The 27,984-nt window shown below is 31.8% G+C and overlaps 2 protein-coding genes across 8 annotated transcripts in view; one reads left to right on the forward strand and one right to left on the reverse strand.

Moving 5' to 3' along the window:
* LOC143067803 (myosin-VIIa-like) overlaps positions 1-22,258 on the forward strand; it is a 141,513-nt gene extending 119,255 nt beyond the window's left edge. For 4 of the 7 annotated variants that reach the window (XM_076241345.1, XM_076241344.1, XM_076241348.1 and 1 more), the window contains 11 exons: positions 634-710; positions 1,449-1,530; positions 2,200-2,281; positions 3,584-3,601; positions 7,009-7,106; positions 7,428-7,547; positions 7,928-7,995; positions 12,366-12,534; positions 13,793-13,876; positions 14,165-14,284; positions 18,740-22,258. In XM_076241345.1, the coding sequence (XP_076097460.1) occupies positions 634-710; positions 1,449-1,530; positions 2,200-2,281; positions 3,584-3,601; positions 7,009-7,106; positions 7,428-7,547; positions 7,928-7,995; positions 12,366-12,534; positions 13,793-13,876; positions 14,165-14,284; positions 18,740-18,898 (1,077 nt within the window). In that variant the 3' untranslated portion in view covers positions 18,899-22,258. The remainder of the gene's footprint in view (positions 1-633; positions 711-1,448; positions 1,531-2,199; positions 2,282-3,583; positions 3,602-7,008; positions 7,107-7,427; positions 7,548-7,927; positions 7,996-12,365; positions 12,535-13,792; positions 13,877-14,164; positions 14,285-18,739) is intronic. The other 3 variants (XM_076241346.1, XM_076241350.1, XM_076241351.1) reach the window with 1 other exon arrangement.
* Positions 22,259-25,770: 3,512 nt separating this feature from the next.
* Positions 25,771-27,407, reverse strand: LOC143067804 (uncharacterized). The gene has a single exon (XM_076241352.1). It carries the CDS (start codon positions 27,313-27,315, stop codon positions 26,059-26,061), a length of 1,257 nt encoding a protein of 418 aa, XP_076097467.1. The 5' UTR covers positions 27,316-27,407; the 3' UTR covers positions 25,771-26,058.
* Positions 27,408-27,984: the final 577 nt, after the last annotated feature.

The raw sequence follows: 27,984 nt of genomic DNA on the forward strand, positions 1-27,984 counted from the left end.
GTTAAATTTTTCTCATTTCAGATTTCATAGATAAAAAGAAAATTTCTTCAAACATTTTTTTGAGAGGATTAATATTCAACAGCATAGTGAATTGCTCAAAGGCAAAAAAAAAAATTTAAGTTCATTAGACGACATTCATTCTGTGTCCGAAACCTATGCTGTGTCAACTATTTAATCACAATCCAAATTTAGAGCTGTATCCAGCTTGAATGTTGTGTCCATACTTGCCCCAACCGTTCAGGGTTCAACCTCTGCGGTCGTATAAAGCTGCGCCCTGCGGAGCATCTGGTTTAGTGTTATAGAAATCCTCAATAACTTTGAACATCTCTGTCATACAATAACTCAGGATTTTCAAAATAAATTTACGTGTATTATTGAACTCTGCATTTCAGGAAAATGTTTGGCTAGTTCTTAATTCTTCATTCAAGAATCATTTACATAACAAGTTTTTTAACTTTTTTTATATTCTTTGATATACCATAGATGTCATGTCAGAACAGAAATAAACTTTAAATGGCTCAAGTTTGATCAAAGAATAGGGAAAATGCTTTTCGGAATTATTTCTTTGGGAGAAAGAGGATATATATTAAATACTTAATATTCTTACTATACAAAATTTTGTTACATTTTCAGTGCTTCAACAGAACATTGGAACATAGGAAGAGAAAGTTCCCACCATCCAGGAAGGAAATTAAATGTCTTATAGATAGGTTTGTAAATTTATTTTTATTTGTATATTGTTGCTTCATAATCAGATAGTTTTTACTAGTTTATGTCTGTCATGCTGAGTCTCATTGCATGGTTTGATGACTGCATAAAAAGATCAGGTTTTTTGCTCACCTGCCATATAAGGAAGATGCAATGTGGTTATCACTTGTTTTCATTGTTCCTCATAAACTTGCAAAGACTGTCTCTTCTATAGTAAAAAGGCTAATGAAGGCAAACCCTGTCATAAATTAACCTTCATTGCTAATCATAAACTTTATTCATATTATACTTATACTGACAAAGTTATAAAAAAAACTTAATCATCTGAACAACTACATTCATCTTAACAACATGAATGTAGTTGTTTAAAAAAAAATGGAGGGGGAGGGGAGATAATTTTTTCAAATCTTATCTGAAAATCTGTAAAAGGGTCCACTTGCTATTCGACTTTGCAGAAATTACATCTGTGTGATTCCCTTTAAGAATTATTGTTTTAAAATTACACAAACCAAAAGAGCATTCAAAATTTCTAGTAAGGTTGTATATTTATTGAAGATGTGTTATACAAAACTAAAACATTTTAAAGATTTCATGGATAAGGAAAATATTAGCAACATTTGTTATACAATGGATATATTACTAAGTTAAGTGTAGGTTTACAGACATGAGATAGATATATGATAGAGGGTTTTATATGTTTACCAGGGACAAGAATGACCATATATATTTTATATTTACAGGCGACAGATATATGACAGAGTATATTTTATGAATGGTGAGAACAGGAGTATAGAATTCGATTCTGCAGCAACTTGTGAAGAGGTAAAATATAAAACAATAAAGGAGGGCAATAAGATACTACTTTTATATTAGGTCATAAGGTCTTAAGTGTTTAAAGGTGGAAATGAAAACAGTCTTGAAACTGAATGGTATCAATTATAGGAGGATGCTATAACAAGAGTGCTCTAAAGCTATAAGTTTATAGAATAAATGGAAAAAAAAACATTGACTTTCCTCATGTTTGCTTTTGGAAAACTTCCTTAACATCTATGATTTAAAGATGAAAAATGTAGTTTGTAAACTTAATTATACACATACTCTGTCAGTAACATATTTCAGTCACATTTTTTCAACAGCTACAAGTCATTTCTAATTGATGTATGGCACCATGTTTCATTTGGTGATGTCATAATATGAGGCACATTTTCTTCTCCTTTCATACTTTTCTTCCTGTTTGCCAAAAAAACTTAATCTTCAAAATGAACATATGGAAAATGTTTGTCACATTAAGTCTTGAGCAGGGTTAATTAGCTAAAAAATGGTCACAGTTAATCTAATATGCTGTTGGTCTAGATAATTCTGGATAATTTTACATTGCAATAAAATAACCTATTCTTATTTTTCTGTTATAAAATATATGATCTAAAACATTTGATATGTTAATGTCTTGAGGAATCATAAATGTGTAATTTTGTTCTTTTTAAATTGTAGGTTATAAAAACAGTAAAAGCTAAGATTGGAATGAGGTCGGATGCTGATTGTTTTGCTCTTTATGAACAGATTGGTGGGTCTGGTGAGTTTATTTGTAAGATAAATGCAGAAGTGAATATCACTTTTTTAAAAGTCAATTAAACCACATATTTATCAAAACAATAGGTAGTACATGTAATTGTTTTATTCAATAAATTCCAAGTGATGAAGAAGTATTAAATTGCAATTATTTACCAAAACCAATTGTACATCAATTATTAGGGCCACGCCTTTAGGCGGGTCGCCCTATAGTGATCAGTCTGTCCGTCCGTAACACTTTAACTTTGTGTCCGCTCCATATCTAGAGAACCATTATGATTTCATACTTTATACTTTACATGTTTATTAACCACCACCAGAGGGCGTGTCATGATGTATGTACAACTTCCTAGGTCAAAGGTCAAGATAAAAAAAACTTTGGTTTCAGTTGACAACCCTGTGTCCTGTGGTGAAGATTGTGTCCGCTCTATATCTTGAGAACCGTTACGATTTAAAAGTTTATACTTGACATGTATATGAACCAACACCAGAGGGTGTGTCATAATTTATGAACGACTGCCTAGGGCAAAGTTCAAGGTCAAAAACTTTGGTTTCAGTTGACAACCCCATGTCCTATGGTAAAGATTGTGTCCGCTCTATATCTTGAGAACCGTTATCATTTTAAAGTTGATACCTGAAATGTATATAAACCAATATCAGAGGGTATGTCATAATTTATGTACAACTTCCTAGGTCAAAGGTCAAGGTCAAAAACTTTGGTTTCAGTTGACAACCCCATGTCCTATGGTAAAGATCGTGTCCGCTCTATATCTTGAGAACCGTTATCATTTCAAAGTTTATACTTGACATGTATATAAACCAACACCAAAGGGTGTGTCATAATTTATGTGCAACTTCCTAGGTCAAAGGTCAAGGTCAAAAACTTTGGTTTCAGTTGACAACCCCATGTCCTATGGTAAAGATCGTGTCCGCTCTATATCTTGAGAACCATTATCATTTCAAAGTTTATACTTGACATGTTTATAAACCAACACCAAAGGGTGTGTCATAATTTATGTGCAACTTCCTAGGTCAAAGGTCAAGGTCAAAAACTTTGATTTCAGTTGACAAACCCATGTCCTATGGTAAAGATACAATTTTTTAATGCACATTATTCACAGCGGGGCCCACAGAGATGGCTCCCATCTCAATGATATCTAGTTTTTCCATTATTATACAGGTAAAAGCATGTGATATTTAGAATTGTTTATATCACATTTCTTCAGGTGAATTTGCTGTTTCTACAAAATTCTATTCCTATAGAAAACCCTGAAAAAATAAAACCACAAACATTTTTGTTTTACAGACTTGTATGATATCAAAGGTATGAGGATACCCATCCATGCATATTTATAGATTATTATTGGCTCCTTAAACTAGAGTGTATATCTATGCTACTTTCTCTTCAAAAAGCGACAACCAATAGATGTCATGTAGACTAGAAAGATCCTTAAGTTTGAAAGACCATTGATATTCTTTTTATCGTTATTTTCCTAGGCTTATTATATCATACATTCTTTTTCTTCTCAACAGAAAATACTTGAATAGAATGATACTGAAATTATCAATGAAATATTTGAGAAAACAACGATAAATTGTATTAATTTATAATAAAGGTTTTAAATATGCATGTATAGTATAAATAAGGAACACAACTTGACTATTTTTAGCTCACCTGGCCCGAAGGGTCAAGTGAGCTATTCCCATCACTTTGCGTCCGGGGTCCGTCGTCGTCGTCCGTCGTCGTTAACTTTTACAAAAATCTTCTCCTCTAAAACTACTGGGCCAAATCAAACCAAACTTGGCCACAATCATCATTGGGGTATCTAGTTTAAAAAATGTGTGGCGTGACCCGGTCAACCAACCAAGATGGCCGCCACGGCTAAAAATAGAACATAGGGGTAAAATGCAGTTTTTGGCTTATAACTCAAAAACCAAAGCATTTAGAGCAAATCTGACATGGGATAAAAATGTTTATCAGGTCAAGATCTATCTGCCCTGAAATTTTCAGATGAATCGGTCAATCCGTTGTTGGGTTGCTGCCCCTGAATTGGTAATTTTGAGGAAATTTTGCTGTTTTTGGTTATTATCTTGAATATTATTATAGATAGAGATAAACTGTAAACAGCAATAATGTTCAGCATAGTAAGATCTACAAATAAGTCAACATGACCAAAATGGTCAGTTGACCCGTTTAGGAGTTATTGCCCTTTATAGTCAATTTTTAACCATTTTTCGTTAATTAAAGTAGTCTTTTACAAAAATCTTCTCCTCTGAAACTACTGGGCCAAATTAATCCAAACTTGGCCACAATCATCTTTGAGGTATCTTGTTTAAAAAATGTGTGGCGTGACCTGGTCAACCAACCAAGATGGCCGCCACAGCTAAAAATAGAACAAAGGGGTAAAATGCAGTTTTTGGCTTATAACTCAAAAACCAAAGCATTTTGAGGAAATCTGACATGGAATAAAAATGTTTATCAGGTCAAGATCTATCTGCCCTGAAATTTTCAGATGAATCGGTCAATCGGTTGTTGGGTTGCTGCCCCTCAATTGGTAATTTTGAGGAAATTTTGCTGTTTTTGGTTATTATCTTGAATATTATTATAGATAGAGATAAACTGTAAACAGCAATAATGTTCAGCAAAGTAAGATCTACAAATAAGTCAACATGACCCGTTTAGGAGTTATTGCCCTTTATAGTTAATTTTTAACCATTTTTCGTAAATTAATCTTTTACAAAAATCTTCTCCTCTGAAACTACGGAGCAAAATTAATCCAAACTTGGCCACAATCATTTTTGGGGTATCTAGTTAAAAAAATGTGTGGCATGACCTGGTCAACCAACCAAGGTGGCCGCCACCGCTAAAAATAGAACATAGGGGTAAAATGCAGTTTTTGGCTTATAACTCAAAAACCAAAGCATTTTGAGGAAATCTGACATGGGATAAAATGTTTATCAGGTCAAGATCTATCTGCCCTGAAATTTTCAGATGAATCGGTCAATCGGTTGTTGGGTTGCTGCCCCTGAATTGGTAATTTTGAGGAAATTTTGCTGTTTTTGGTTATTATCTTGAATATTATTATAGATAGAGATAAATTGTAAACAGCAATAATGTTCAGCAAAGTAAGATCTACAAATAAGTCAACATGACCAAAATGGTCAGTTGACCCCTTTAGGAGTTATTGCCCTTTATAGTCAATCTTTAACCATTTTTCATAAATCTAAGTAATCTTTTACAAAATCTCCACTGAAACTACTAGGCCACAATCATCTTTGGGGTATCTAGTTTGAAAAATGTGTCCGATGACCTGGCTATTCAACCAAGATGGCCGCCACGGCTAAAAATAGAACATAGGAGTAAAATGCAGTTTTTGGCTTATAACTATGAAACCAAAGCATCTAGAGCAAATCTGACAAGAAGTTAAATTGTTAATCAAGTCAATATCTATCTGCCCTGAATTTTTCAGATGAATTGGACAACTGGTTGTTGGGTTGCTGCCCTCCAATTGGTAATTTTTAAAGAAATTTTGCCGTTTTTGGTTATCTTGAATACTATTATAGATAGCGATAAACTGTAAACAGCAATAATGTTCAGCAAAGTAAGATCTACAAATAAGTCAACATGACCTAAATGGTCAATTGACCCCTTAAGGAGTTATTGCCCTTTATAGTCAATTTTTAACAATTTTCATTAATTTGGTAAATTTATGTAAATTTTTACCAAATATAGTTCTCTGTTACTAATGGGCAAAGTTCATTATAGATGTAATTGTAAGAAACAAAATCGTTCAGTAAAGTAAGAACTTCAAACACATCACCATCACCAAAATACAATTTTGTCATGAATTCATTTGTGTCCTTTGTTTAATATGCACATAGACCAAGGTGAGCGACACAGGCTCTTTAGAGCCTCTAGTTATTCTTGCTCAGAAAAGTATCTTTGGGGCAGTTATTCATTTGAAAGTTACTTCAAACCTTTTCCCATGATTAGTTATATAACTGTTGAAAGTATAGCAAATATCCATAGCACATTCAGAAAAAGATGCTTATGAACATCCAGTAGAAAGATATATTCATATTCAGTATGAAAATATGTAAATGTGATATTAATATGAACCCTGACTGGTACACAGACTGGGTGGAATTTTAGATATGCTAATTCAAAAGTCCCCAGTAAGATGTGACCCTGCCCAGACTATTATTCTGACTCTGGGCTGTCCAGATATTGTCTTACTCCTAAATGGTGCAATCTTAACGGGGAAGCAGCAAATACCAATTTTCATGTTATAGTTTTACCCTGTAAATGGATAAAACCCACACTCTTCATACTCTAGGACAGCATGTGCGCAGTTTCAATAATTGATGCATAATATATAATGTGTGTTCAAATTTTAAACTTTCTGCATTTCAGTTATAATCAGGATAGTCTGCAATATTTATATATCTTACTCTATATATAGGAATGTATGAAAAAAGAATAATAATATTATGCACCCAATGATAATTTAATTCCAAACATCTGAATTGATACAGTGGAAATAACTGATTGATTTAAGCCTGTTAAGATCAAGTGTTTCATCTCGAGTTTCTGTTGATAAAGGAAACAAAAACAAAAAAAAGAATGCCATATTAACATTATTTTGAATATCAGACTTTTATTTATTCAACTTAAATTGATATTATTTTTATTCATGTGATATTTGTATCTAAATGCTGAATTGATTTCAGAACGCTGTATGAATTTGGATGAGAAATTATCAGATACCCTAAGTAAATGGGAAAGACTTTCCAGAGGTGCTGTTAGGGATAATAGATTAATTTTCAAGGTAAGGTACAAAAAGGAAAATTGTTGATATTTTCTGAGATTGTAGATTAGTGTTCATTTTTAAATTGTAATAGTAAAGAATTTCCAGTGATGATGTTAGGCATAATGTTAATAGATTCAACATTCAGTATTGTCTGAGATAAAGATAAGGTCATGTATTCAAGGAGAAATTTTGAAATATAAAATCCACTTTATCCATTAGAATATAAAGTTTTAGCATATTTCTCCTTAAAAAAAGAATATTTCCCGTTTTTTCAAGCCACCATATTGAGTAGAGTGTAATATTACAATATTTTATAATGTTTCACTTTTATATTTTCAGAAACGATTGTTTATTTCTCCCTACATTAATCCACTAGACCCAGTGGAATGTGATCTTGTCTTCCATCAACTTATAGAAGATATGTTTGAACAGAGAGTACCTCTAACTGTAGAGGATGCTGTAAGTTATGTCTGTAAAGTGTATAACTTCTATTATTATAAATCTGAAAGTGGTGCACGGGAGCTATAGTTGTTTACCTCTGTTCTCATGTCCATACCATATTTCTGTCTGTTTGAACAGAGAGTACCACTAACTGTAGATGCTGTAAGTTATGTCTGTATAGTGTATAACAGTCAGTTCAATTAATATACAAATATATGAAAGGCTGGCGAGTTAACTCATTTACCAATGTTTGTCCAGAGCATATTTCTGTCACATTTTTCTCAACATCTATATATTGCAATAAGCTTCATACTTTTTGACAAAGTTTTAGTTCCATCAAACTTCTTGCTGTTTGCTATAAGCATACTTACATGACATTTTGCTTGTTTTATATTTAGGTTCATCTTTGTGCCTTAAAGATTCAATCTGAGATGGATGAACTGAAGACGGCAGATATTGACTACAGGTAATATATTATATGTATACCATAGTTATAAAAGCACCCCATCAATGGTTAAACAATTTGTCATACTTTACTGCAGATATAGACTACAGCTAATATATACATACCAGATAGTTCAATTGAAAGCATCCCATCAATGGTTAAACAATCTGTCACAACTACTGCAGACTTAATACTGCATATTTGCAGAATCTGATTAATTTTGAAAAATAAGCTCCTTCAAATCAAGAAATACCTTCTGAAGAAAAGTTTATATTTTTATACGACCGCAAAGTTTGAAAAATTTTTCGTCGTATATTGCTATCACGTTGGCGTCGTCGTCTGCGTCGTCGTCGTCGTCCGAATACTTTTTGTTTTCGCACTCTAACTTTAGTAAAAGTGAATGGAAATCTATGAAATTTTAACACAAGGTTTATGACCACAAAAGGAAGGTTGGTATGGATTTTGGGAGTTTTGGTCCCAACATTTTAGGAATTAGGGGCCAAAAAGGGCCCAAATAAGCATTTTCTTGGTTTTCGCACTATAACTTTAGTTTAAGTTAATAGAAATCTATGAAATTTTGACACAAGGTTTATGACCACAAAAGAACGGTTGGGATTAATTTTGGGAGTTTTGGTTTCAACAGTTTAGGAATTAGGGGCCAAAAAAGGGCCCAAATAAGCATTATTCTTGGTTTTCACACAATAACTTTAGTTTAAGTAAATAGAAATCAATGAAATTTAAACACAATGTTAATGACTACAAAAGGAAGGTTGGTATTGATTTTGGGAGTTTAGGTCCTAACAGTTTAGGAATTAGGGGCCAATAAGGGACCCAAATAAGCATTTTTCTTGGTTTTCGCACCATAACGTTAGTATAAGTAAATAGAAATCTATGAAATTTAAACACAAGGTTTATGACCATAAAAGGAAGGTTGGTATTGATTTTGGGAGTTTTGGTCCCAACATAATAAGGGGCCCAAAGGGTCCAAAATTAAACTTTGTTTGATTTCATCAAAATTGAATAATTGGGGTTCTTTGATATGCCGAATCTAACTGTCATGACTGTGTATGTAGATTCTTAACTTTTGGTCCCGTTTTCAAATTGGTCTACATTAAGGTCCAAAGGGTCCAAAATTAAACTTAGTTTGATTTTGACAAAAAATGAATCAGTTAGGTTCTTTGATATGCTGAATCTAAAAATGTACTTAGATTCTTGATTATTGGCCCAGTTTTCAAGTTGGTCCAAATCGGGGTCCAAAATTAAACTTTGTTTGATTTCATCAAAAATTGAATAAATGGGGTTCTTTGATATACCAAATCTAACTGTGTATGTAGATTCTTCATTTTTGGTCCTGTTTTCAAATTGGTCTACACTAAAGTCCAAAGGGTCCAAAATTAAACTTAGTCTGATTTTAACAAAAATTGAAATCTTGGGGTTCTTTGATATGCTGAATCCAAAAATGTACTTAGATTTTTTATTATGGGCCCAGTTTTCAAGTTGGTCCAAATCAGGATCTAAAATTATTATATTAAGTATTGTGCAATAGCAAGTCTTTTCAATTGCACAGTATTGCGCAATGGCAAGAAATATCTAATTGCACAATATTGTGAAATAGCAATTTTTTTTTTAATTAGAGTTATCTTTCTTTGTCCAGAATAGTAAGCAAGAAATATCTAATTGCAAAATATTGTGCAATAGCAAGATTTTTTTTTAATTGGAGTTATCTTTCTTTGTCCAGAATCAACTTAAATCTTTTTTATATACAATATACAATGTATATTCACTTTTTACTACCAACTGATTAATTAAAATAATCTTTACCATTCAGTGATAACAAGCAGTTTTTTAGCTCACCTGGCCCGAAGGGCCAAGTGAGCTTTTCCCATCACTTTGCGTCCGGCGTCCGTCGTCGTCGTCGTCCGTCGTCTGTCGTCCGTCGTCCGTCGTCCGTCGTCGTTAACTTTTACAAAAATCTTCTTCTCTGAAACTTCTGGGCCAAATTGAACCAAACTTGGCCACAATCATCATTCGGGTATCTAGTTTACAAAATGTGTGGCGTGACCCGGTCAACCAACCAAGATGGCCGCCACGGCTAAAAATAGAACATAGGGGTAAAATGCAGTTTTTGGCTTATAACTCAAAAACCAAAGCATTAAGAGGAAATCTGACAAGGGGTAAATATGTTTATCAGGTCAAGATCTATCTGCCCTGAAATTTTCAGATGAATCGGTCAACCCGTTGTTGGGTTGCTGCCCCTGAATTGGTCATTTTGAGGAAATTTTGCTGTTTTTGGTTATTATCTTGAATATTATTATAGATAGAGATAAACTGTAAACAGCAATAATGTTCGGCAAAGTTAGATTTACAAATAAGTCAACATGACCGAAATGGTCAGTTGACCCCTTTAGGAGTTATTGCCCTTTATAGTCAATTTTTAACCATTTTTCATAAATATAAGTAATCTTTTACAAAAATCTTCTCCTCTGAAACTACTGGGCCAAATTAATCCAAACTTGGCCACAATCATCTTTGGGGTATCTAGTTTAAAAAATGTGTGGCGTGACACAGTCAACCAACCAAGATGGCCGCCACGGCTAAAAATAGAACATAGGGGTAAAATGCAGTTTTTGGCTTATAACTCAAAAACCAAAACTTTTAGAGGAAATCTGACATGGAGTAAAAATGTTTATCAGGTCAAGATCTATCTGCCCTGAAATTTTCAGATGAATCGGTCAACCTGTTGTTGGGTTGCTGCCCCTGAATTGGTAATTTTGAGGAAATTTTTGCCGTTTTTGGTTATTATCTTGAATATTATTATAGATAGAGATAAACTGTAAACAGCAATAATGTTCATCAAAGTAAGATTTACAAATAAGTCAACATGACCGAAATGGTCAGTTGACCCCTTTAGGAGTTATTGCCCTTTATAGTCAATTTTTAACCATTTTTCGTAAATCTTAGTTATCTTTTACAAAAATCTTCTCCTCTGAAACTACTGGGCCAAATTAATTCAAACTTGGCAACAATCATCTTTAAGGTACCTTGTTTAAAAAATGTGTCCGATGACCTGGCCATCCAACCATGATGGCCACCACGGCTAAAAATAGAACAGGGGTAAAATGTAATTTTTTGCTTATAACTCTGAAACCCAAATCATTTAGAGGAAATCTGACAAGGAGTTAAATTGTTAATCAAGTTATATATCTGCCCTGAAATATTCAAATGAATTGGACAACCGGATGTTGGGTTGCTGCCCTCCAATTGGTAATTTTTAAAGAAATTTTGCTGTTTTTGGTTATTATCTTGAATACTATTATAGATAGCGATAAACTGTAGACAGCGATAATGTTCATCAAAGTAAGATCTACAAATAAGTCCACATGACCTAAATGGTCAATTGACCCCTTAAGGAGTTATTGCCCTTTATAGTCAATTTTTAACAATTTTCATTAATTTGGTAAATTTATGTAAATTTTTACCAAATATTTTTCTCTGTTACTAATGGGCAAAGTTCATTATAGATATAATTGTAAGAAGCAAGAATGTTCAGTAAAGTAAGAACTTCAAACACATCACCATCACCAAAATACAATTTTGTCATGAATCCATTTGTGTCCTTTGTTTAATATGCACATAGACCAAGGTGAGCGACACAGGCTCTTTAGAGCCTCTAGTTTACATCTTAATATTTTATGATGTATTTAAATGAGTAGTTATTGTTGCAAACTCCATTAGAAATTTTAATTGAGATTAGTTTTGGAATAAGGGAAAGGGGGATGTGATTAAAAAAATTGGGTTCAATTTTTCTCATTTAAAATTTCATAAATAAAAAAGAAAATTTCTTCAAACATTTTTTTGAGAGGATTAATATTCAACAGCATAGTGAATTGCTCTAAGAGAAAACAAAAATTTTAAGTTCATTAGAACACATTCATTCTGTGTCAGAAACCTATGCTGTGTCAACTATTTAATCACAATCCAAATTTAGAGCTGAATCCAGCTTGAATGTTGTGTCCATACTTGCCCAAACCGTTCAGGATTCAACCTCTGCGGTCGTATAAAGCTACGCCCTGCGGAGCATCTGGTTTCTATTATTTTACTGATAAGGTTTTAGAGATAACATTACACTTCTGCACTAACAGCAGCAAGCACAGGCTAGACACAGGGTTCTGTGGAAACCTTTACAATATATTTTGTTGTTTTAAAGATCTACAAAACCTTACAAAACAAAATCTGATTTTTTTTTAAATCAACTGTAGTAGTAGAGGCTGTGTAATGGAATTTTTGAAATATTAAAAAAAAGAAAACAGTTATGTAGCCATTCTGATACCATGAACCTACTTTTCATATGTGAAATTTGCCATGCTGGACAATTTAAATTTCTATTTCAGTTCAGTAGTAAGAATTTTACCACGTAGTATGAGGGCCAATATAAAAGTTGAGGATATAGTTGCAGCTCACCAAAATCTTTTAGATATGACACCAAACCAGGCAATCCTCACCTTTATAGAAATGCTCAAATCATGGCCATTGTTTGGATCAACATTATTCGAAGTTTCGGTGAGTATTTTAGTCCAGAAATAAGTTCTTGCTTAGATTTTAATTTGATAATTTATGTCTGCAATCTTCTTCCCTTCTGCTAATATAGGTAAGTATACACTTATATGTGATTGCTTTCCTTACAGGGAACTTATGTTTATTTTAGTTAGTTTTTCAATCACTCTGACATATCCTTACTGTAAGTTTTCACTAGAACATCAGTACTGTGGAAGAGTTGTCACTGTCAATTGGTAATTCAACTGTTAGATAAGTATGTTTACTGCCATCTCTCCAAATACAGTGCAGTTATTACTATTCTAATCTTATACTCATAAAATGTTCATATTGAAACATTCAAAATATACCCTAAACGTGGAACATATTTATGCAACATTGTGGTATGATATATAGTAACTATCACCATCATCCATGTCATGATAGTGTCATTCTTATGATAACTTGTAATATAAAATTAGAATTAGTGGTGGCAAACATAAGTTTCATGGAATAACCATATAAATATTTGTAAGGCAGGTGAGGTCCATATTTGAAGATGCATTTGTAAATTATCCTGTATCAACACGCGCAAACACTTGATGTTTGCCAGCAAAAATGCAGTTTGAAACATCAAATTACACATGTTCACAAAACTCTTTAAGAGAGACATTTTAACATCATTATTATTTTAATGGATTTTTTTTAATTATTGATGTACCTTCGACACAGCTTTTAAAATATGAATAAAATGTATGAAATTCAGCCAAAATTTTGGACCCATAAATATATTGCAGTATGTTTAAGAGATAACTGTATTGTATTTGAAGCTTTGCGGACGTCCATCAGTAGTTTTACTGTCGCAAATTTAGTTTACCTGGTGACGCATAGCAAAACAAGTTCGTAATTAAATTTCAATCATTATTTCAGTGTAAGATCTTCATTAAAGAAAATTCCGCGAAAAGATGTTATTTCCTTTGGTCCCTACACTAGGTGACGTCATAGGTATGCTTCTGGTGTCAAACATAAACACCGTGTGTTTTCTGGCTTATGTGCCGCTTCAAAGTGTAATAAAATTAGATAAAAAGAAGATTTTTAGGTGCAACATGTGAGTGTTTTGGCTTATTATTGTAGAAATTACATGTCAATACATTCAGCAATTCAAAATGTCTGCTTCCTTAGTTACAGACAAGGAGATAGAGAATTTTACGCTTACTGTCATCCAATCAGAACCATTGATACAAAATAATTGCATTAGAATTATTTATCATCTTTTTTTTTCCAGCAATCTTATACAACATCACTACCCAAGTTACTGTTCCTAGCTATAAACCAGAAAGGTGTTTCATTACTGGAGATGAAAACATTCGTAAGTTTGAATGGAAAATTATATGAAATGATTTTATGTTTTATTTTAATTAGTCATATTAAATAATAAACAAGTTGTAAAGAAAACTGATTTAAACTTGAAAATGATCCAAGTGAAAGAACATGATTAATTTAATTTAATTTTGAATACTAAAACAGTGTGATGAGAATATGCATCTTTTTATCAAAATATTACCTAGTTCTCACAATCTGTTTTTTTCTCACAGTATAAGTCTTTAATAAACAAACATTTTCTACAGTGTTTAACAAAAAAAATTGGACTTTTCAGGATATTTTAGAATCCCATGATTTCACAGAAGTGGTCCATTCCAGTCCAGCTATAAAAAGTATTATGATTGTAGTAGGTCACATGGCAACGGGATCAAAGTACATGTTTAATTCAAATCAGGTTAGTAATCACAAAGTAATCATGTAAATGAAAAAAACACCCAAACATATTTATTTGTCATTTCATTCTCCGTAAATTAAAAAAGGGTTAAAATAATTATGTAACACAGTAATGAAGTGCGATTCTACTTGAAACACTTATATAAGGGGAAAAGCCCAAACAGAAACATATATTTAATGATTTGTTGTGGATTTGAGACAAAAGATATGTCAATTGTTTATAAGACAACAATTTTAGAATAAAAAAAAGTAGCCAAAATTGTCAGAGTTAAATTACATGATGAAACAATATATGTATACAAAACAAACCACAATTTAGAAATTTCCTAAGAAGGAGATCCCCCCACCTGGAGTTTAAAAAAAAAAGATGTACTGTGTGATACACAAGTGTACAAGCTTTTGTTTAATCAAAGCAATGATTTAAATTGCTAAAATATTATGAATGGTGCTGCTCATGTTAACCTAAAAAGAAGAAATGAGAATAATGAAGATAGTTGCTTTTGTCCAGAAATAGGAAGTTATGAGTACTGAAATAACTCATTGATAAAAAAAAATTAAAGTAATTGTAATGTTCACCGTTAAAGAAAACAATGACTTTATACCATTACCATACAATTAAATTTTGCCTCAACCAAATGTTATGAAATTATACACAATGATTATTACCACAAAACACAGATCAAGTTTGAAATATGGTGGCGTCCTTTTAAATTTTAGAGTTATGCCACTTTACAAACGAAAAATTTACAGATTTTTCGTTTCCGTTCTCCAGCTTTAGTTTGCCTCAACCAAATGCTATTAAACTTATACACAATGCTATTTACCAAAAGATACAGATAAAAGATCAAGTATGAATGTTTGGGGCGTTACTTTAACTATTCTAGAGTTGTGCCCTTTACAAATGAAAAAATTGCTGAATTTTTTAGTTTCTGTTCTCTAACTTGAGTTTGCCTCAACCAATAAGTGATGAAACTTATACACAATGCTTATTAGGCCACACCAATTTGATCCCTTGTTCGACGGACCCGCCCGCACCTATTTTTTTTCAAAACAGATTTTTTTTATTTTTTTTATATTCCCGCTTCCCGCATCCGGAATTGTAATCATGTCCATTTCCCGCACCGTTTTTTTTTTTGTAAATATAATAAAAAGATATCAACATTTGTTTTTAAATCACAGTCTAACCTGTTAACTGGCCACCCGCTGATTGATACTTGCGACAGTCTGTGTAGATAAGATTGAAACAACAGCAGGGGTCCAGTTTATCTAACCTGTATATAACGATTTTAAACATAGAAGCACCCCACCACACTGTGTAAATATCTGTGAGAATATTTGTTTCAGCATGAAACCTGGAGTGCTCCGATAAAAAGTTATAGCAGCGGGTATTTCCGTGAAGAACAAAAAATTGGTTTCTTTCCCCCTTACTTATATTCCCTATCAAAAAATATTCGTTGTTAGAATAAAGTACAAAGAAGTTCTGAAGGATTTGCCTTCAACTGCAATTATATTGTATGCTGGCGAAACAAAACTATCCATAGCCGCTGCATGTTTATGCACCTGTCCTGATTGATTCAGGAGCATGTCGTTCAGCAGTTATCGTTTGTTGATGTTGTTAATTGGTATTTTCCCGTTTGGATATATAAATTAGATCGTTGGTTTTCCTGTTCGAATTGTGTACGCTAATAATTTTGGGGTCCTTTATAGCTTGCTGTTTGTTCTGTATCAAAGCCCTGTGTAAAATGCCGTACTTTGACCTGTGTTTGTTATTATCAGGTTGAGAACAACCCTCCCTCAGACAAGGGGTCATTTTACTGATGTAGAAAAGAAAATAGAATTACCAAGGATTTGTAAAGTTCTTCTATACAAAACCTTTGAACACATTTTAAACAAATTTTTCTAAAGAGAGGGGTCCACTTATTTTGAATACAATGTAATATTAAACTGTTAAAGTAAATGTGTTAACATGGTTAAAGTCCCGGAATATTACTAAATTCTTGGACATGTTTTGACCATTTAATACCAGATAGATATATAGTTCTATGAGAAAATATGAGCCCTTTTGTACAAACAAATATATTATAACTTATATTGATCCCTCATAAAACATGTAAAAGGGATATTTATAACATTAAGGGGTTGCCCCCAAACTGATTATGACTTGGATGATGACAGTCACACATACATAGACCAGATTTAATTATTTCTTGGTGAACAGGGAAAAAATACTTCAGAAATTAAAGAAATGTCAAAGTACAAGTGATAAATCAAGTTTTAATATTGTCAAAACCTATTATTTTATGTTTACAAAAAAAAATTATAATCGCTCGCCTTTACTTTTCAAGCTTCGCCTCAAAAATTTGCAAATTAAATATTTTTTTATTAAAATTTTCAAATCGCTCGCTCGCCCTAAATTTTGGAGTCCAAAAATCCGTAGAACAATAAATTAAATTGGTGTGGCCTTACCACAAAATACAGATCAAGTTTGAATTATTTGGAGGGTCACTTTTGGGGTCCGTGTTGTTTTTGTACCCCTATTTGTGACATTTTGTTCACGCATCATTGTCAATATAATGGAAAGTGATGCGACTGTCGTACAAGTGAGAGGTTTAGCGCTATAAAACCAGGTTTAATCCAGGCCAACATTAAAAATATCTTTGTTTCCCCTCCCTGACTGAGGTTATCAGGGTATGGGTAGGTAGGTAGGCAAATTATTTTATTTTATTTCTTGATATAATTTTTTCTATATCGAATTTTTACAAAATTCAACAGGTAAGATAAGTCAAGAAAAGTGGGATATTCTCTGATTTCAGTGTACATCCCAGTTTTCTGGTGTTAAAACTGTATTCAGGGGCTCCTTTTTTTTCATATTTATTTTATGGTATGAAATCTACAAAAGCACACATTCTTCATGTGATAACAATGTTTAATGAAAGCAAGTGTTTAATTAGTTAAAAATCAAGCTTATTTCAAGTCTAATTTGATGCATAACTCACAACAAAACAATTCCTGTGTTTACCAATTCATACCTTGATCATCAATTATGAAATGACAAAAAGATGTTAATGACTTGGGAATTAAATTTCAATGAATAAAAATTTACAATAGAAGTGAACATAATTCAATTATGTTCAGTTACACCTGGATCATGCAGCTTGGTCAATTAATTCCTAAACAAAAGATCTGTATGTTTTTTTCGAGTTCTAGAAAAAACAAGGCTTCACTTATTCATGTTTTGTTGTTCCTAGAATACTTTGAGTATTTACAAATTCAACTGATGCAGTTATAATGTAAAACGTTCCCTTTTGTAAATTTTATGCCATAAATTGAAAAATAAAAACACATTTAAACTAGTCTTGTTTACACCAGAAATCAGGGAGGTTCCCTGAAAGCAGGGAATTCACGTATCCAACATTTTCTGACTTTTGCCCAACCTGTTCGAAGTGAAGACAAATTAGATTGATTTCAAAGCATGATTCAGACTATTTTTACTCAAAGATTTTATCCCTTAAACAGGAACAGAGGTAAAAGACAAAGCCAATCAAGGTGCACTCAGTGGGTTGAAAGATTCTTCAGATTTTTATTTTCAAATATCACCCTTGCACACAACACAAATCGTGTGATGTTTGTTTTCCTTGATTCCGTATCATATAGACGCTTCAATGCAAAAATACCATGATTTAAAACGCTTGTTGACTACATCATCGGAAAGGTATGACAAAAAACCCACGCACTTTTACTACAGCATCAGAAAGATATCACCAAAAACCAACATAGCATGGCCAATAAAAATTTTCGAGTCGCTGCAATTTTACCGGGTCGGTGGTGGGAGGGGAAACAAACAATACTTTATTTTTGGCCCCACCGTTTTCTACATTTAAAAATGCCTATACCTATTCAGGAATATGACAGTTGTTGTCCACTCCTTTGATGTGTTTTATCATCTGATTAAGGACTTTCCATTTTGAATTTTCCTCGGAGTTCAGTATTTCTGTGATTTTACTTTTTAACCAGTCTACAGTTAGGCCCTTTCACAAATGGAAAAATTGCTGATTTTTTTGTTTCCATTTTCTAGCTTTTTTTTGCCTTAACCAAATGCTATGAAACATGTACACAATGCTCATTACCACAAAATACAGATCAAGTTTGAATTGATAGGTTGTCACTTAATTTTCTAGAGTTATGCCCCTTTACAAATGGAAAAAATGTTGAATTTTTCGTTTCTGTTCTCTAAACTAAGTTTGCATCAACCAAATTTAATGAAAATAATACACAATACTTATTACCATAAAACTCTGATAAGTTACAAATTTTGGTCACTTTACTGTTCTTCAGTTATGTCCCTTTATAACTTTATATGATATACAAGCAGGGGAATCATCTGTGTCCCATTTATTTATTTTATCTTATGAGATCTATAGATGAATTTCAGCTTCTTTTTTTTATATAATTTTAGGCTTATGAGATAGCTCATCTAATCAAAGACTACATAGATGAATTACAAGCTAGATGTGTTATACCACGGGCTCGACCAGAAAGTCTATACCAAAGTAATCGTGTGTCTTCTGTCTACATTGATGATCATACATTTGAAACCTTACAAACACTTGTATAATACTTTATTTAGATATATACAACCTTTATATATAAGATTAGTAAAAGCAGCAGTATTTAATCTAAATGGCAGATCAGCTTTTGTAATCAAATATCAAGTGTAATTTGGCTTCCAAGCTTTGATTTTAAAGGGCATAGTTTCTTCAAAAATTGCTAATAAATCATAACAGAAAAATATTGATATTAATAAATTGATCAGTCTAACAATTGATCCTTACTGAAATAATTAGGGAGTAATATGGTTTTATACCAGGATATTTATGTGAGTTAAGTGATCAAATGTATAAATTATGTTAAACTATTTGTCTAGTTGTTTTTAAAAGAAATACTCTAGACTATAAACAAAGTGCAATATTTTACTTTCTAAGTCATTTCTAATGAAATTTTGTGATGACTATTGTTTTTTTTTTTGTACAGTGAAACCTGTTTAAACTAAGATTGAAATATATTGAAATAATTAAAGTTACATTTTGATGTCATTTATTGTCATGTTGGTATTATATTAAATAGATACTTTATTTGAAATAAGAGAATAAGAAAGGAACATTCTAGATTTTATTGCTAAAAAAGAAGGCATATGGTATTTCATTTTAATCAAAAAGAAATAATTTATTTTTCAGTTGTTGTGCATATTGAAGAAAAGAATTCTTAGTGCCTTCAAAATTCATAATATAAAGTATTTAATAAATTACTGGGTATTTGCTTAGAATTGACTAAAGCTTTCGTAGATATCATTCAGGTATATTCCCTTTTCCAAAAAGTGTCATATTACTTTTTTTGTATACATTATTATTAGGTTTTTATATACTTTATACTTCTTTTTGAACAATAGGCAGAATTCCTTATTTTTTTGTAATAGGAAATGATGATTTTCCATTCTTCACCTCCCTTTTTTCCCAACAGATTGCTAAAGTTTCAAACATCATAATTTTATGAAACAAGACTAAAGCACAATTTTTCATTACAATCATCATCACCTCTTGGTACAATATTTTATTTCTTATCCACATATTAAGTTAAGTCTTCTTGGTATCTTCACTTACATCTAAATATGACAATGAGGGATCGACTAAGAACTTACAAAAGAGATGATTTCAATTTTCCCATTGTAAATATTCCATTTCTGTTCGACCAAATTTTAGCAGTGCCTATGGGTTGATATAAAATCTGCCAGCTATATTCCAGGGCTTCAGTTTTCGATCATGATATCCTGAGATGGGTTGCTGCTCACAAGAAAGCTACTTAACAAAAGAACCCAATTGGATAAGTTTAAGTCCCTCCCCCTTTAAAAGTTTTATTGAAGCTGTCTTGTCATGGAATTATCATAGTCACAGATTACCACATATCTGTTCCACTTGCAACCAAAATCTTTTCCCTTTCCTTGATGTTGACATCATTTAATGTGACTGGTCACTGAATAATTGATTTTGTAAAATGACCAAGAAATTGTTTAGTTTTTATATTCAAATTTCTACATGTGCAAAAGAAAACTTGTAACATGTCTGGAAAACTTGTTATCTCTTTAAAGGTGAGAAAACAACTAGAACAGTTTAAAAACCTATATATTTCATACCTGTATATTTATTTTGATTTACTATCTAGTCTACACAGGTTAACTATTTATTTTGTACTAAATTATTCTATATCTATTGTCAAGTTAGTTATCCCTCCGTATTTGGTGATATATTAATTTACTGGTTATAGACTATCAGTCTAATGCTAAGTGTATTTATTTATGTAAAGGAAACACATTTTGATCTCTAATCTCTCAAAATCAATCAGCAGATTGAATTTGTACAAGCATAGTAGGACTTTGGTGGATTAAGCAGGCATCAGTTAAAAAGCTATCTTTTCCTTAAAAAAAATACATTATCTAAATCCATTGCTTATTGGGATTTTTCATATTATATAAAGTTTTCCATTAAAAAAATAATAAAATTATCTTGGAAATGATATGAATAAACAAATAATAGAGATTTTCTTTTCTTTATATCAAAAGAGGACCCCAAGTAGGGAAGTGTGATTCAATGGTCGTCATTGGTAGCTGTCAGTCATGTTTGTTTTTGTTCACTGATTTAAGTATAGATCAGGCCATTGATTTTCTCTTTAAATTGTTTCACATTTTGTCAGTCAAGAGCCTATTTTTAAGTATTTTATAGCTACTATACAGTATTGGTTTTGCTCATTGTTGAAGGCCATAAGTTGTTTACATCTTTGTTGGATATTGGTCTCATTGTCATTCAAACAACATCTGATTTTTTTTTTACAATGAAGGACTTTGTCTTTTAATTTGACCAAAAATTGTTTTCACTCTTTTCAGTTCAAAATTGTTCAAGGAAGTGAGGAATGATCAATCAACAATTAGGAAGTCCTTGAAACAATTAAATTATAGTTTCCGTCTTTATTGTTATATTTTTTTTAAAACATTTCACTTTTTTTTATTTAATGAACCTAAATATAACTCTATTTTCTGGTTGCCTTTTTCGGATTCATGACTCATGTTTTAGACAAATTTCAGTTAGATATGTTTTTGTTATATTTGTATTGTTATTTACCAATATGTATGTAATTATTTATTAATGTGTTCATTTTATTACACAACCTATGCAATTTTTATGCATATTTATCAAATTTTACACTTGCATAATTTTTTTTAACTTTGTAGAATAATTTCTTTGTTTTTGAATTAGGGATTTTATTTTAAATGATTTTTTTTTGTCTGCATATCAGAAGAATTCAGATAGATATTAACATTAATTATTTATTCAAATATTGGGGATTTCAGCATATAAACATAGATATGTGTATATTTGGTCAGACTCTTGTCAGTTAGAGGAATGATGAATATGATATTACTATTGTTGACTCAATACTCAATTTAGATTTGAGGAAGGAGAATGAAGCAAAAATTATATCTTGCATAATAATAGATTTGACTTGATATGATATGTCTTAAAAAAATAAATAAATTTTATGGTGATGTTAATGATGCAATCTATGAACTTCTCAATCTTTATTTAGGTACCGATTGCAGGCTTTGAGGGTTATAAAGAGATCATCACTAATTTTTTTCAGAATTTAATTCTTTAAATAGACATTTTTTAGTTGTCACAAAAGACTCATGATACTTGAATGAAGTGTTAATGTAAAATGAATAAAACCCCATGACCTTTTTTATGAAGTATTAATCATATACACAATTTTAAGTGCTAAATGATGAATTATAAGTATTACATATACTTTGTCAACATTTTGTATTGTAATCTCTATAAGCTTTGAATCTCTTTCATTTATAGTGTACAATGTGCAATGTTTTACTAATGTGATGTAACAATCTTGTCAATAAATTTATTTTCATATAGTAGTAGTACTTAGTTTATTATGGTTGAGAGCAGTAGGGTGTATACCTAAAGAAAACAATTTATCAACATATTTTAAGTAAGAATTTAAGATCGATTGGGCTGGGCTATGTTTGGTTAAATATTATGCATATATATTATATTATCAAATAAATTTTGATATGCAGTATTAGAGAAAAACCCAAAACCTGGGCAAAAGATTACACTGCTTATTTTCATTAAAAAACAAAAACTATTTCATTTCATTTAAGATGAGATAAAAGCCTAAATAAGTCACTTTGAATCATATTTTTATAATGATGAATAAAGAATCTTGCCAGAATGCCACAGGGAAAGCACAGTTAACAGTTTTGGAGGAAAGGGGATATGATCAGCACAGTTATCAGTTTGTCATTTTATTAGAATTCAATAGCTTGCAGTTATAAACTTCGCTTTCTGTGTACACATATCTTGCAGAATTGATTCCTTGAGAAAAACAATTGTGAGATCATCACACAAGTCGCTCATTTCAAATCACCAAACATTATCTACATCAATGAAACCCTTTCAAGTAAACAGTTCCAGGCATAGATTACCTTAGCCGTATTTGGCACAATTTTTGGGAATTTTGGATCATCAATGCTCTTCAACTTTGTACTTGTTTGGCTTTATAAATATTTTGATATGAGTGTCACTGATGAGTCTTATGCAGACGAAACCGCGTCTGGCGTACTAAATTATAATCCTGGTACCTTTGATAACTATATATTGACCAATATGCAAATGAATCTGCCAACTAGATTGCCTCTGTATAGAAACCTTAATAAAATAAGTTGGGGTGCAATCAGAAAAGTGAAAAAGTAAGAGTCAAAATAGGAAGTTATGGATATGATAGGTTCAGGAAATCTAATTCTTGATCATCTGATTAAGTTAAATTAAACAAATAAGACATGTTGCCAATAAATGTAATGACCATGTTTGAACAAAATCTAATCCAGAAAGATTGGCAGATCAGAACATTCCCCTCCATTGTCACCATCTTCTCGATCAACCAGCATGAGATAAATCTAATAACATTTAGTATATTAGTAGATGGAACTAGACAAAGTCTTACAGATCACACGATACAACTTCAAGTGCTCAAAAATCTTTTAATGGGATTTTGAGAAAGGGGAATTTTAAGAATTATTCATCAGAGATCAATGAATGAAATGTGGCTTTATTTTTTTCAATGCAGTGGTTAACAAATCGGTTTTATCTAGCAGATTTACCTGCTAGGAATTTGAATTTGAAAATAAAATATTGGGAAATAGTATGATAAACTTTTATGTGAAATATTGTTATAAGATGTTGTTGGAACTCTTAATAAATCCAAGACCAACCAACATACTGGAATATTAAAGGATTTGTTCAGGATTGTAGATTCCATCAGATGGAGTTATACAGTCTTTCTTCCATCATAAGGGAAAATCTTCATCATAATTTGATTATATCATGACATTAAACAATAAACTTGATTTCAGTAATGAGAGATAGCACTACACGTGTAACAAAAATATAATCATTTTTTTGCAAAAGAGTTAATATGAAAATTTGTGTCAAGCGTAATCAGTGAAGCAATGACAATAACAATTTGTCAAAATACAAATTAACTAAAGCACCTACTACTGAAGAAAACGCGATTTTTGTAATTGAGACCACTAAAAATAATAAACTGCAACAAAAATTTTTAACACAATTTGTAATATCACTGTTTTAAGAGTAAAGGTATAACAAAAATATAAAAAAACAAAACTTGATTATGAAATGAGATTTATGTAGACAAAATAATGATAAGGAGGACCAGAAATTTCTCACAATTGTAAAACAAACATATCAGGTCCGCAAGCAATAACTGCAATTAAAAATCGTTAAAAAGAAGAACTCAAATTCAAAATATAATCTATAATATCCAGAACCATGTCAACTTAAAATTTATGACTTGCCCAATTATAACTCAAAGCAATTAAACCTTACTGAAATTGTGAATCAATTTTAACACCATTTTTTCTTAAAATGTCCTGTACCAAGTCAGAAATATGGCAGTTGTTATCTAATAAATCGTTTCTATGTATGTTGCATTGTCGTTTGTTTTTTGGTACACTGCAGTGTTTCTGTTGCTTCGCTTCTTATAATTGATGTGTTTCCCTTGGTTTTAGTTTGTTACCCTGATTTGTTGTCCCTCAATAGATTTATGACTTTTGAACAGCGGTATCATGACTACTGTTGCCTTTATTTAAGTTGGTATAATGAAAAAGAGTGCAACAAATATTTTTTAATGATTTTCTACCAAATATTCACCGTTGATAAATTCATATCAGACTCGTGCGATTGGATTTTTATAGGTCTGTTTAATTTCATATTTCAAAGATTAAAAAGATATGTTAATAATCTGTTAACCTGTATAAGAATGATTTTTTGGGGATCGACCCAGTCAATCAAATGATTTACCTTTGTTTTACTTTCAAAGTTGACATTCTTTCAATCTTTTAATAGCCTAGCTAACACACACCAATCATGCATAATCCATCTCTAGCTAAGAGGTTAAATAAGAAATTCACATGAATTCGGATTCAATGAGGTCGAATTATTCACTTGCAAGTGAATAATTCATCATCAATGCTTCTTAGCTTATTCTGACAAAATTGAACCATACTGGCTGCTAAAAGCGAAATATTATTTCACTTTCATTAATGATTGAACAAAAAAAATCATACTTAAGATTTTTTATATATCTCGTAGCTAGTGCCGCTTTAAGAAACAATGGGTCATTCTTTCTTAAGTCACTTTTGGTCATATAGCTTTTCACATATCAACGTATTTTTTACTTTCAAATGTTAAGATTTGAATGTTCCTGGTGTAGGTAAATCCAGAAAAGCGCGACAGACACATTGGTTTATTTAATGTTATTTTCATTTACTAGCAAATTGTCGATATCGTTGCTGGTGGACCGTTAGTCTCTTTTCAAGGGAATCATCAACTCAGTATTCCGTAATTGCATGATTCAAACATATATTTCTAAAATGTCCCGTTTTCATATTCAGAAATTATTTTGACAAAGTTGACCTTAAATGCATTTTATTATTCTTTTCATGTCTATTTCGGTCATATAGTTCCTTATGTTTCGACGTCCTTTTATATCAATGGCGTACATATGATATGGTTATAAGAAAATACAGAAAAGCGGTGCGGAAGCACGAAATTTGTGAATTGAATTCTAATTGCGAAAATGGTTGTTGGAAATAGTACGGTACTTCAATTTTTGCTGATATTTTTTATATTCATAAAGTCGTACCTATTTGAATACAACCAAACCAAGAGTAGGCTTGATACGCGCCATTTTTTGGCCTCTGAAATTGGCAAAAAGTAAACTCATTCAAATTAGCTAAATATGGCAAAACCTTTCGGAATGATCAATGATTTTTTTCTTATTCGAGCGTAATTAATGAGTGTTATTAATGAAACGTGCGTCTGGCGTACATAATCTTGAGCCTGGTATCAATGATGAGTTTATTATTCTAAATAATGTTGATTTCATTGATGCACATACAGACACAAAGTAGGACAATCAAATTTGACACCTCTTCAAAGAATTTTTTCTGGAATCATCTTTTCATACTTACAAAGATATCACAAGGAAACGTCATAAAAGGTATAGATATTTTTTTTTTATCTTAGCAATGTATAGGCCAGTTATTTCATTAGTATTAAATGCATGTTAAATGTACAAATAGATAAAGAGCAAATCATGAACAACGAGAAGTTCGAAAATTAAATATGTTCATTATACATCATGCTCCTCTCTTCTGCACACTTTTGATTTCAATTTCCTAGTTACACTTCTGCACGCGTTTCTAAATCTCCTATCAAATATACTATATATAATTGGGTTTGCAGTTGCACCGAGGAAATATGATCGCAAGAAAAACCTATAAACGACCTTACCACCTGCATTCATATTTAACACGAAGTTGTCAATGATTCTGTTCAGAATTATAAGAATTAAATGAGGCAGACCTGCAATAATAAATGAAAACGTTACAATGAACATCAGATATGTTGTATTTCGCGCTAGCTTTCTTCTGCGTTTTATCTGATCCAGTTGGGTAGTAGATGGTTGGTGTACAAATCGTTTCTTTCTCTCAATTGTCCCGATTTCAGTGGTATGTGAATCCACGGATTTCAAAGTATCCGTGTTAACATTGCTACAACTGTCTTTGAACACGGTGTCTTTACCGTTACTTTGTGACATGTTAACATACTCGTTCTTTTCTGCAGCGTTAGAATTCTCTACTCGCTGTAATCTCTTAAGATTAGGAACATCGTCTAAGTTATCGTCGCTATCCAATGTATTAGACTGACTACGTCGTCGTTCATGTTTAAAAGCAAAGAATCTTACTTTTCTCCCTATAAGAGTATACATAACAATCATAATGCATAACGCCGCAGCGAACAAAGTAAAAATTAAAAACTGAAAAACTGTTGGATAAACGGAATTTTGATAGAAATCTGATATCGAACACTCCGTTCCATTCAGTCCTTCACCCTGGATAACGGTGGTTCTCAAACCGTACATAACAAATGCAGGCCAAACTAGAACAACTGTGCCAAAAAACAAGACAATACAGAGTAATTTGGCAGTCCTGTTCGAAATCTGAAATCCTGTCGGTCGACATATTTTCAAATATCTGTCGACTCCAATTGCAAGCAATACTCCACTACCATAAAGAGTGGTAAATGAATTTCCAGTTCTTGAAAATTTGCATAGCAACGACTCTTGGAAATTATATTGGTTAAGTACAGTAATAATTTCCAATGGGATATCTATGACGCATGTGCACAAGTCTATTACAGCTAGACAAAGAAGGAAAATTCTGGAATTTGATTGGGTATAGACTGATCCATAGATATAACACACTATTAAATTTCCAATACATCCCGTGACTCCCACTAAGCCAAGATACACGGCTATCGGTATATGTCGCAACGTATCGGCATGGTTAAGTTCGGCGAGACGTGATGACGTGTTATCAAATTCCATTGCTCCTTTTGCGCTGTAAATCACGATAATTGTTTCTTTCGTTTAACCTGAAGACATTTCTCAGTACTTCCGGACTACTTACAAATTATATATTACAATATTATGTACGTGTTAATATTTGTAATATCCGGAATTTACTTACGAAATGTATCTACTTATAACTTACAAATGGATTATTGATATATGAAACCAGATCCGGTGAAGTGACTGTCTAAAGGGTCCAATTCCTGAACCAGTATACTTACAAGTATATATAAAACGTGTCTCGTCAAGTGCTAAGACTATTCAAAACAAGTTTTACCGAACTGTAGTAAGGAACTATTTGCACAATGAGAAGGGCGTATTTGAAGCAGTACGTATATATTAAGAAAAGTAGCTAGAATAAGGTTACAAGTCAGAATTGATACGCATGTTACAAAAAAATAACAATAAAGAAACCAAAAATAAACTTGACATACATTAGTTATAATAAAACATTTATTCAATTTGTGTAAACGTTCTCTAAAAATAATTATGTTTTGAGTGGTAAATAATAATGCCATTATTAAATTTCAATAGTTATCAAAGGTACCAGGATTATAATTTAGTACGGCAGACGCGCGTTTCGTCTACATAAGACTCATCAGTGACGCTCATATCAAAATTTTTATAAAGCCAAACAAGTACAAA

This window comes from Mytilus galloprovincialis, chromosome 3 (assembly GCF_965363235.1).
Source record: "Mytilus galloprovincialis chromosome 3, xbMytGall1.hap1.1, whole genome shotgun sequence".
Lineage (NCBI taxonomy): Eukaryota > Metazoa > Mollusca > Bivalvia > Mytilida > Mytilidae > Mytilus > Mytilus galloprovincialis.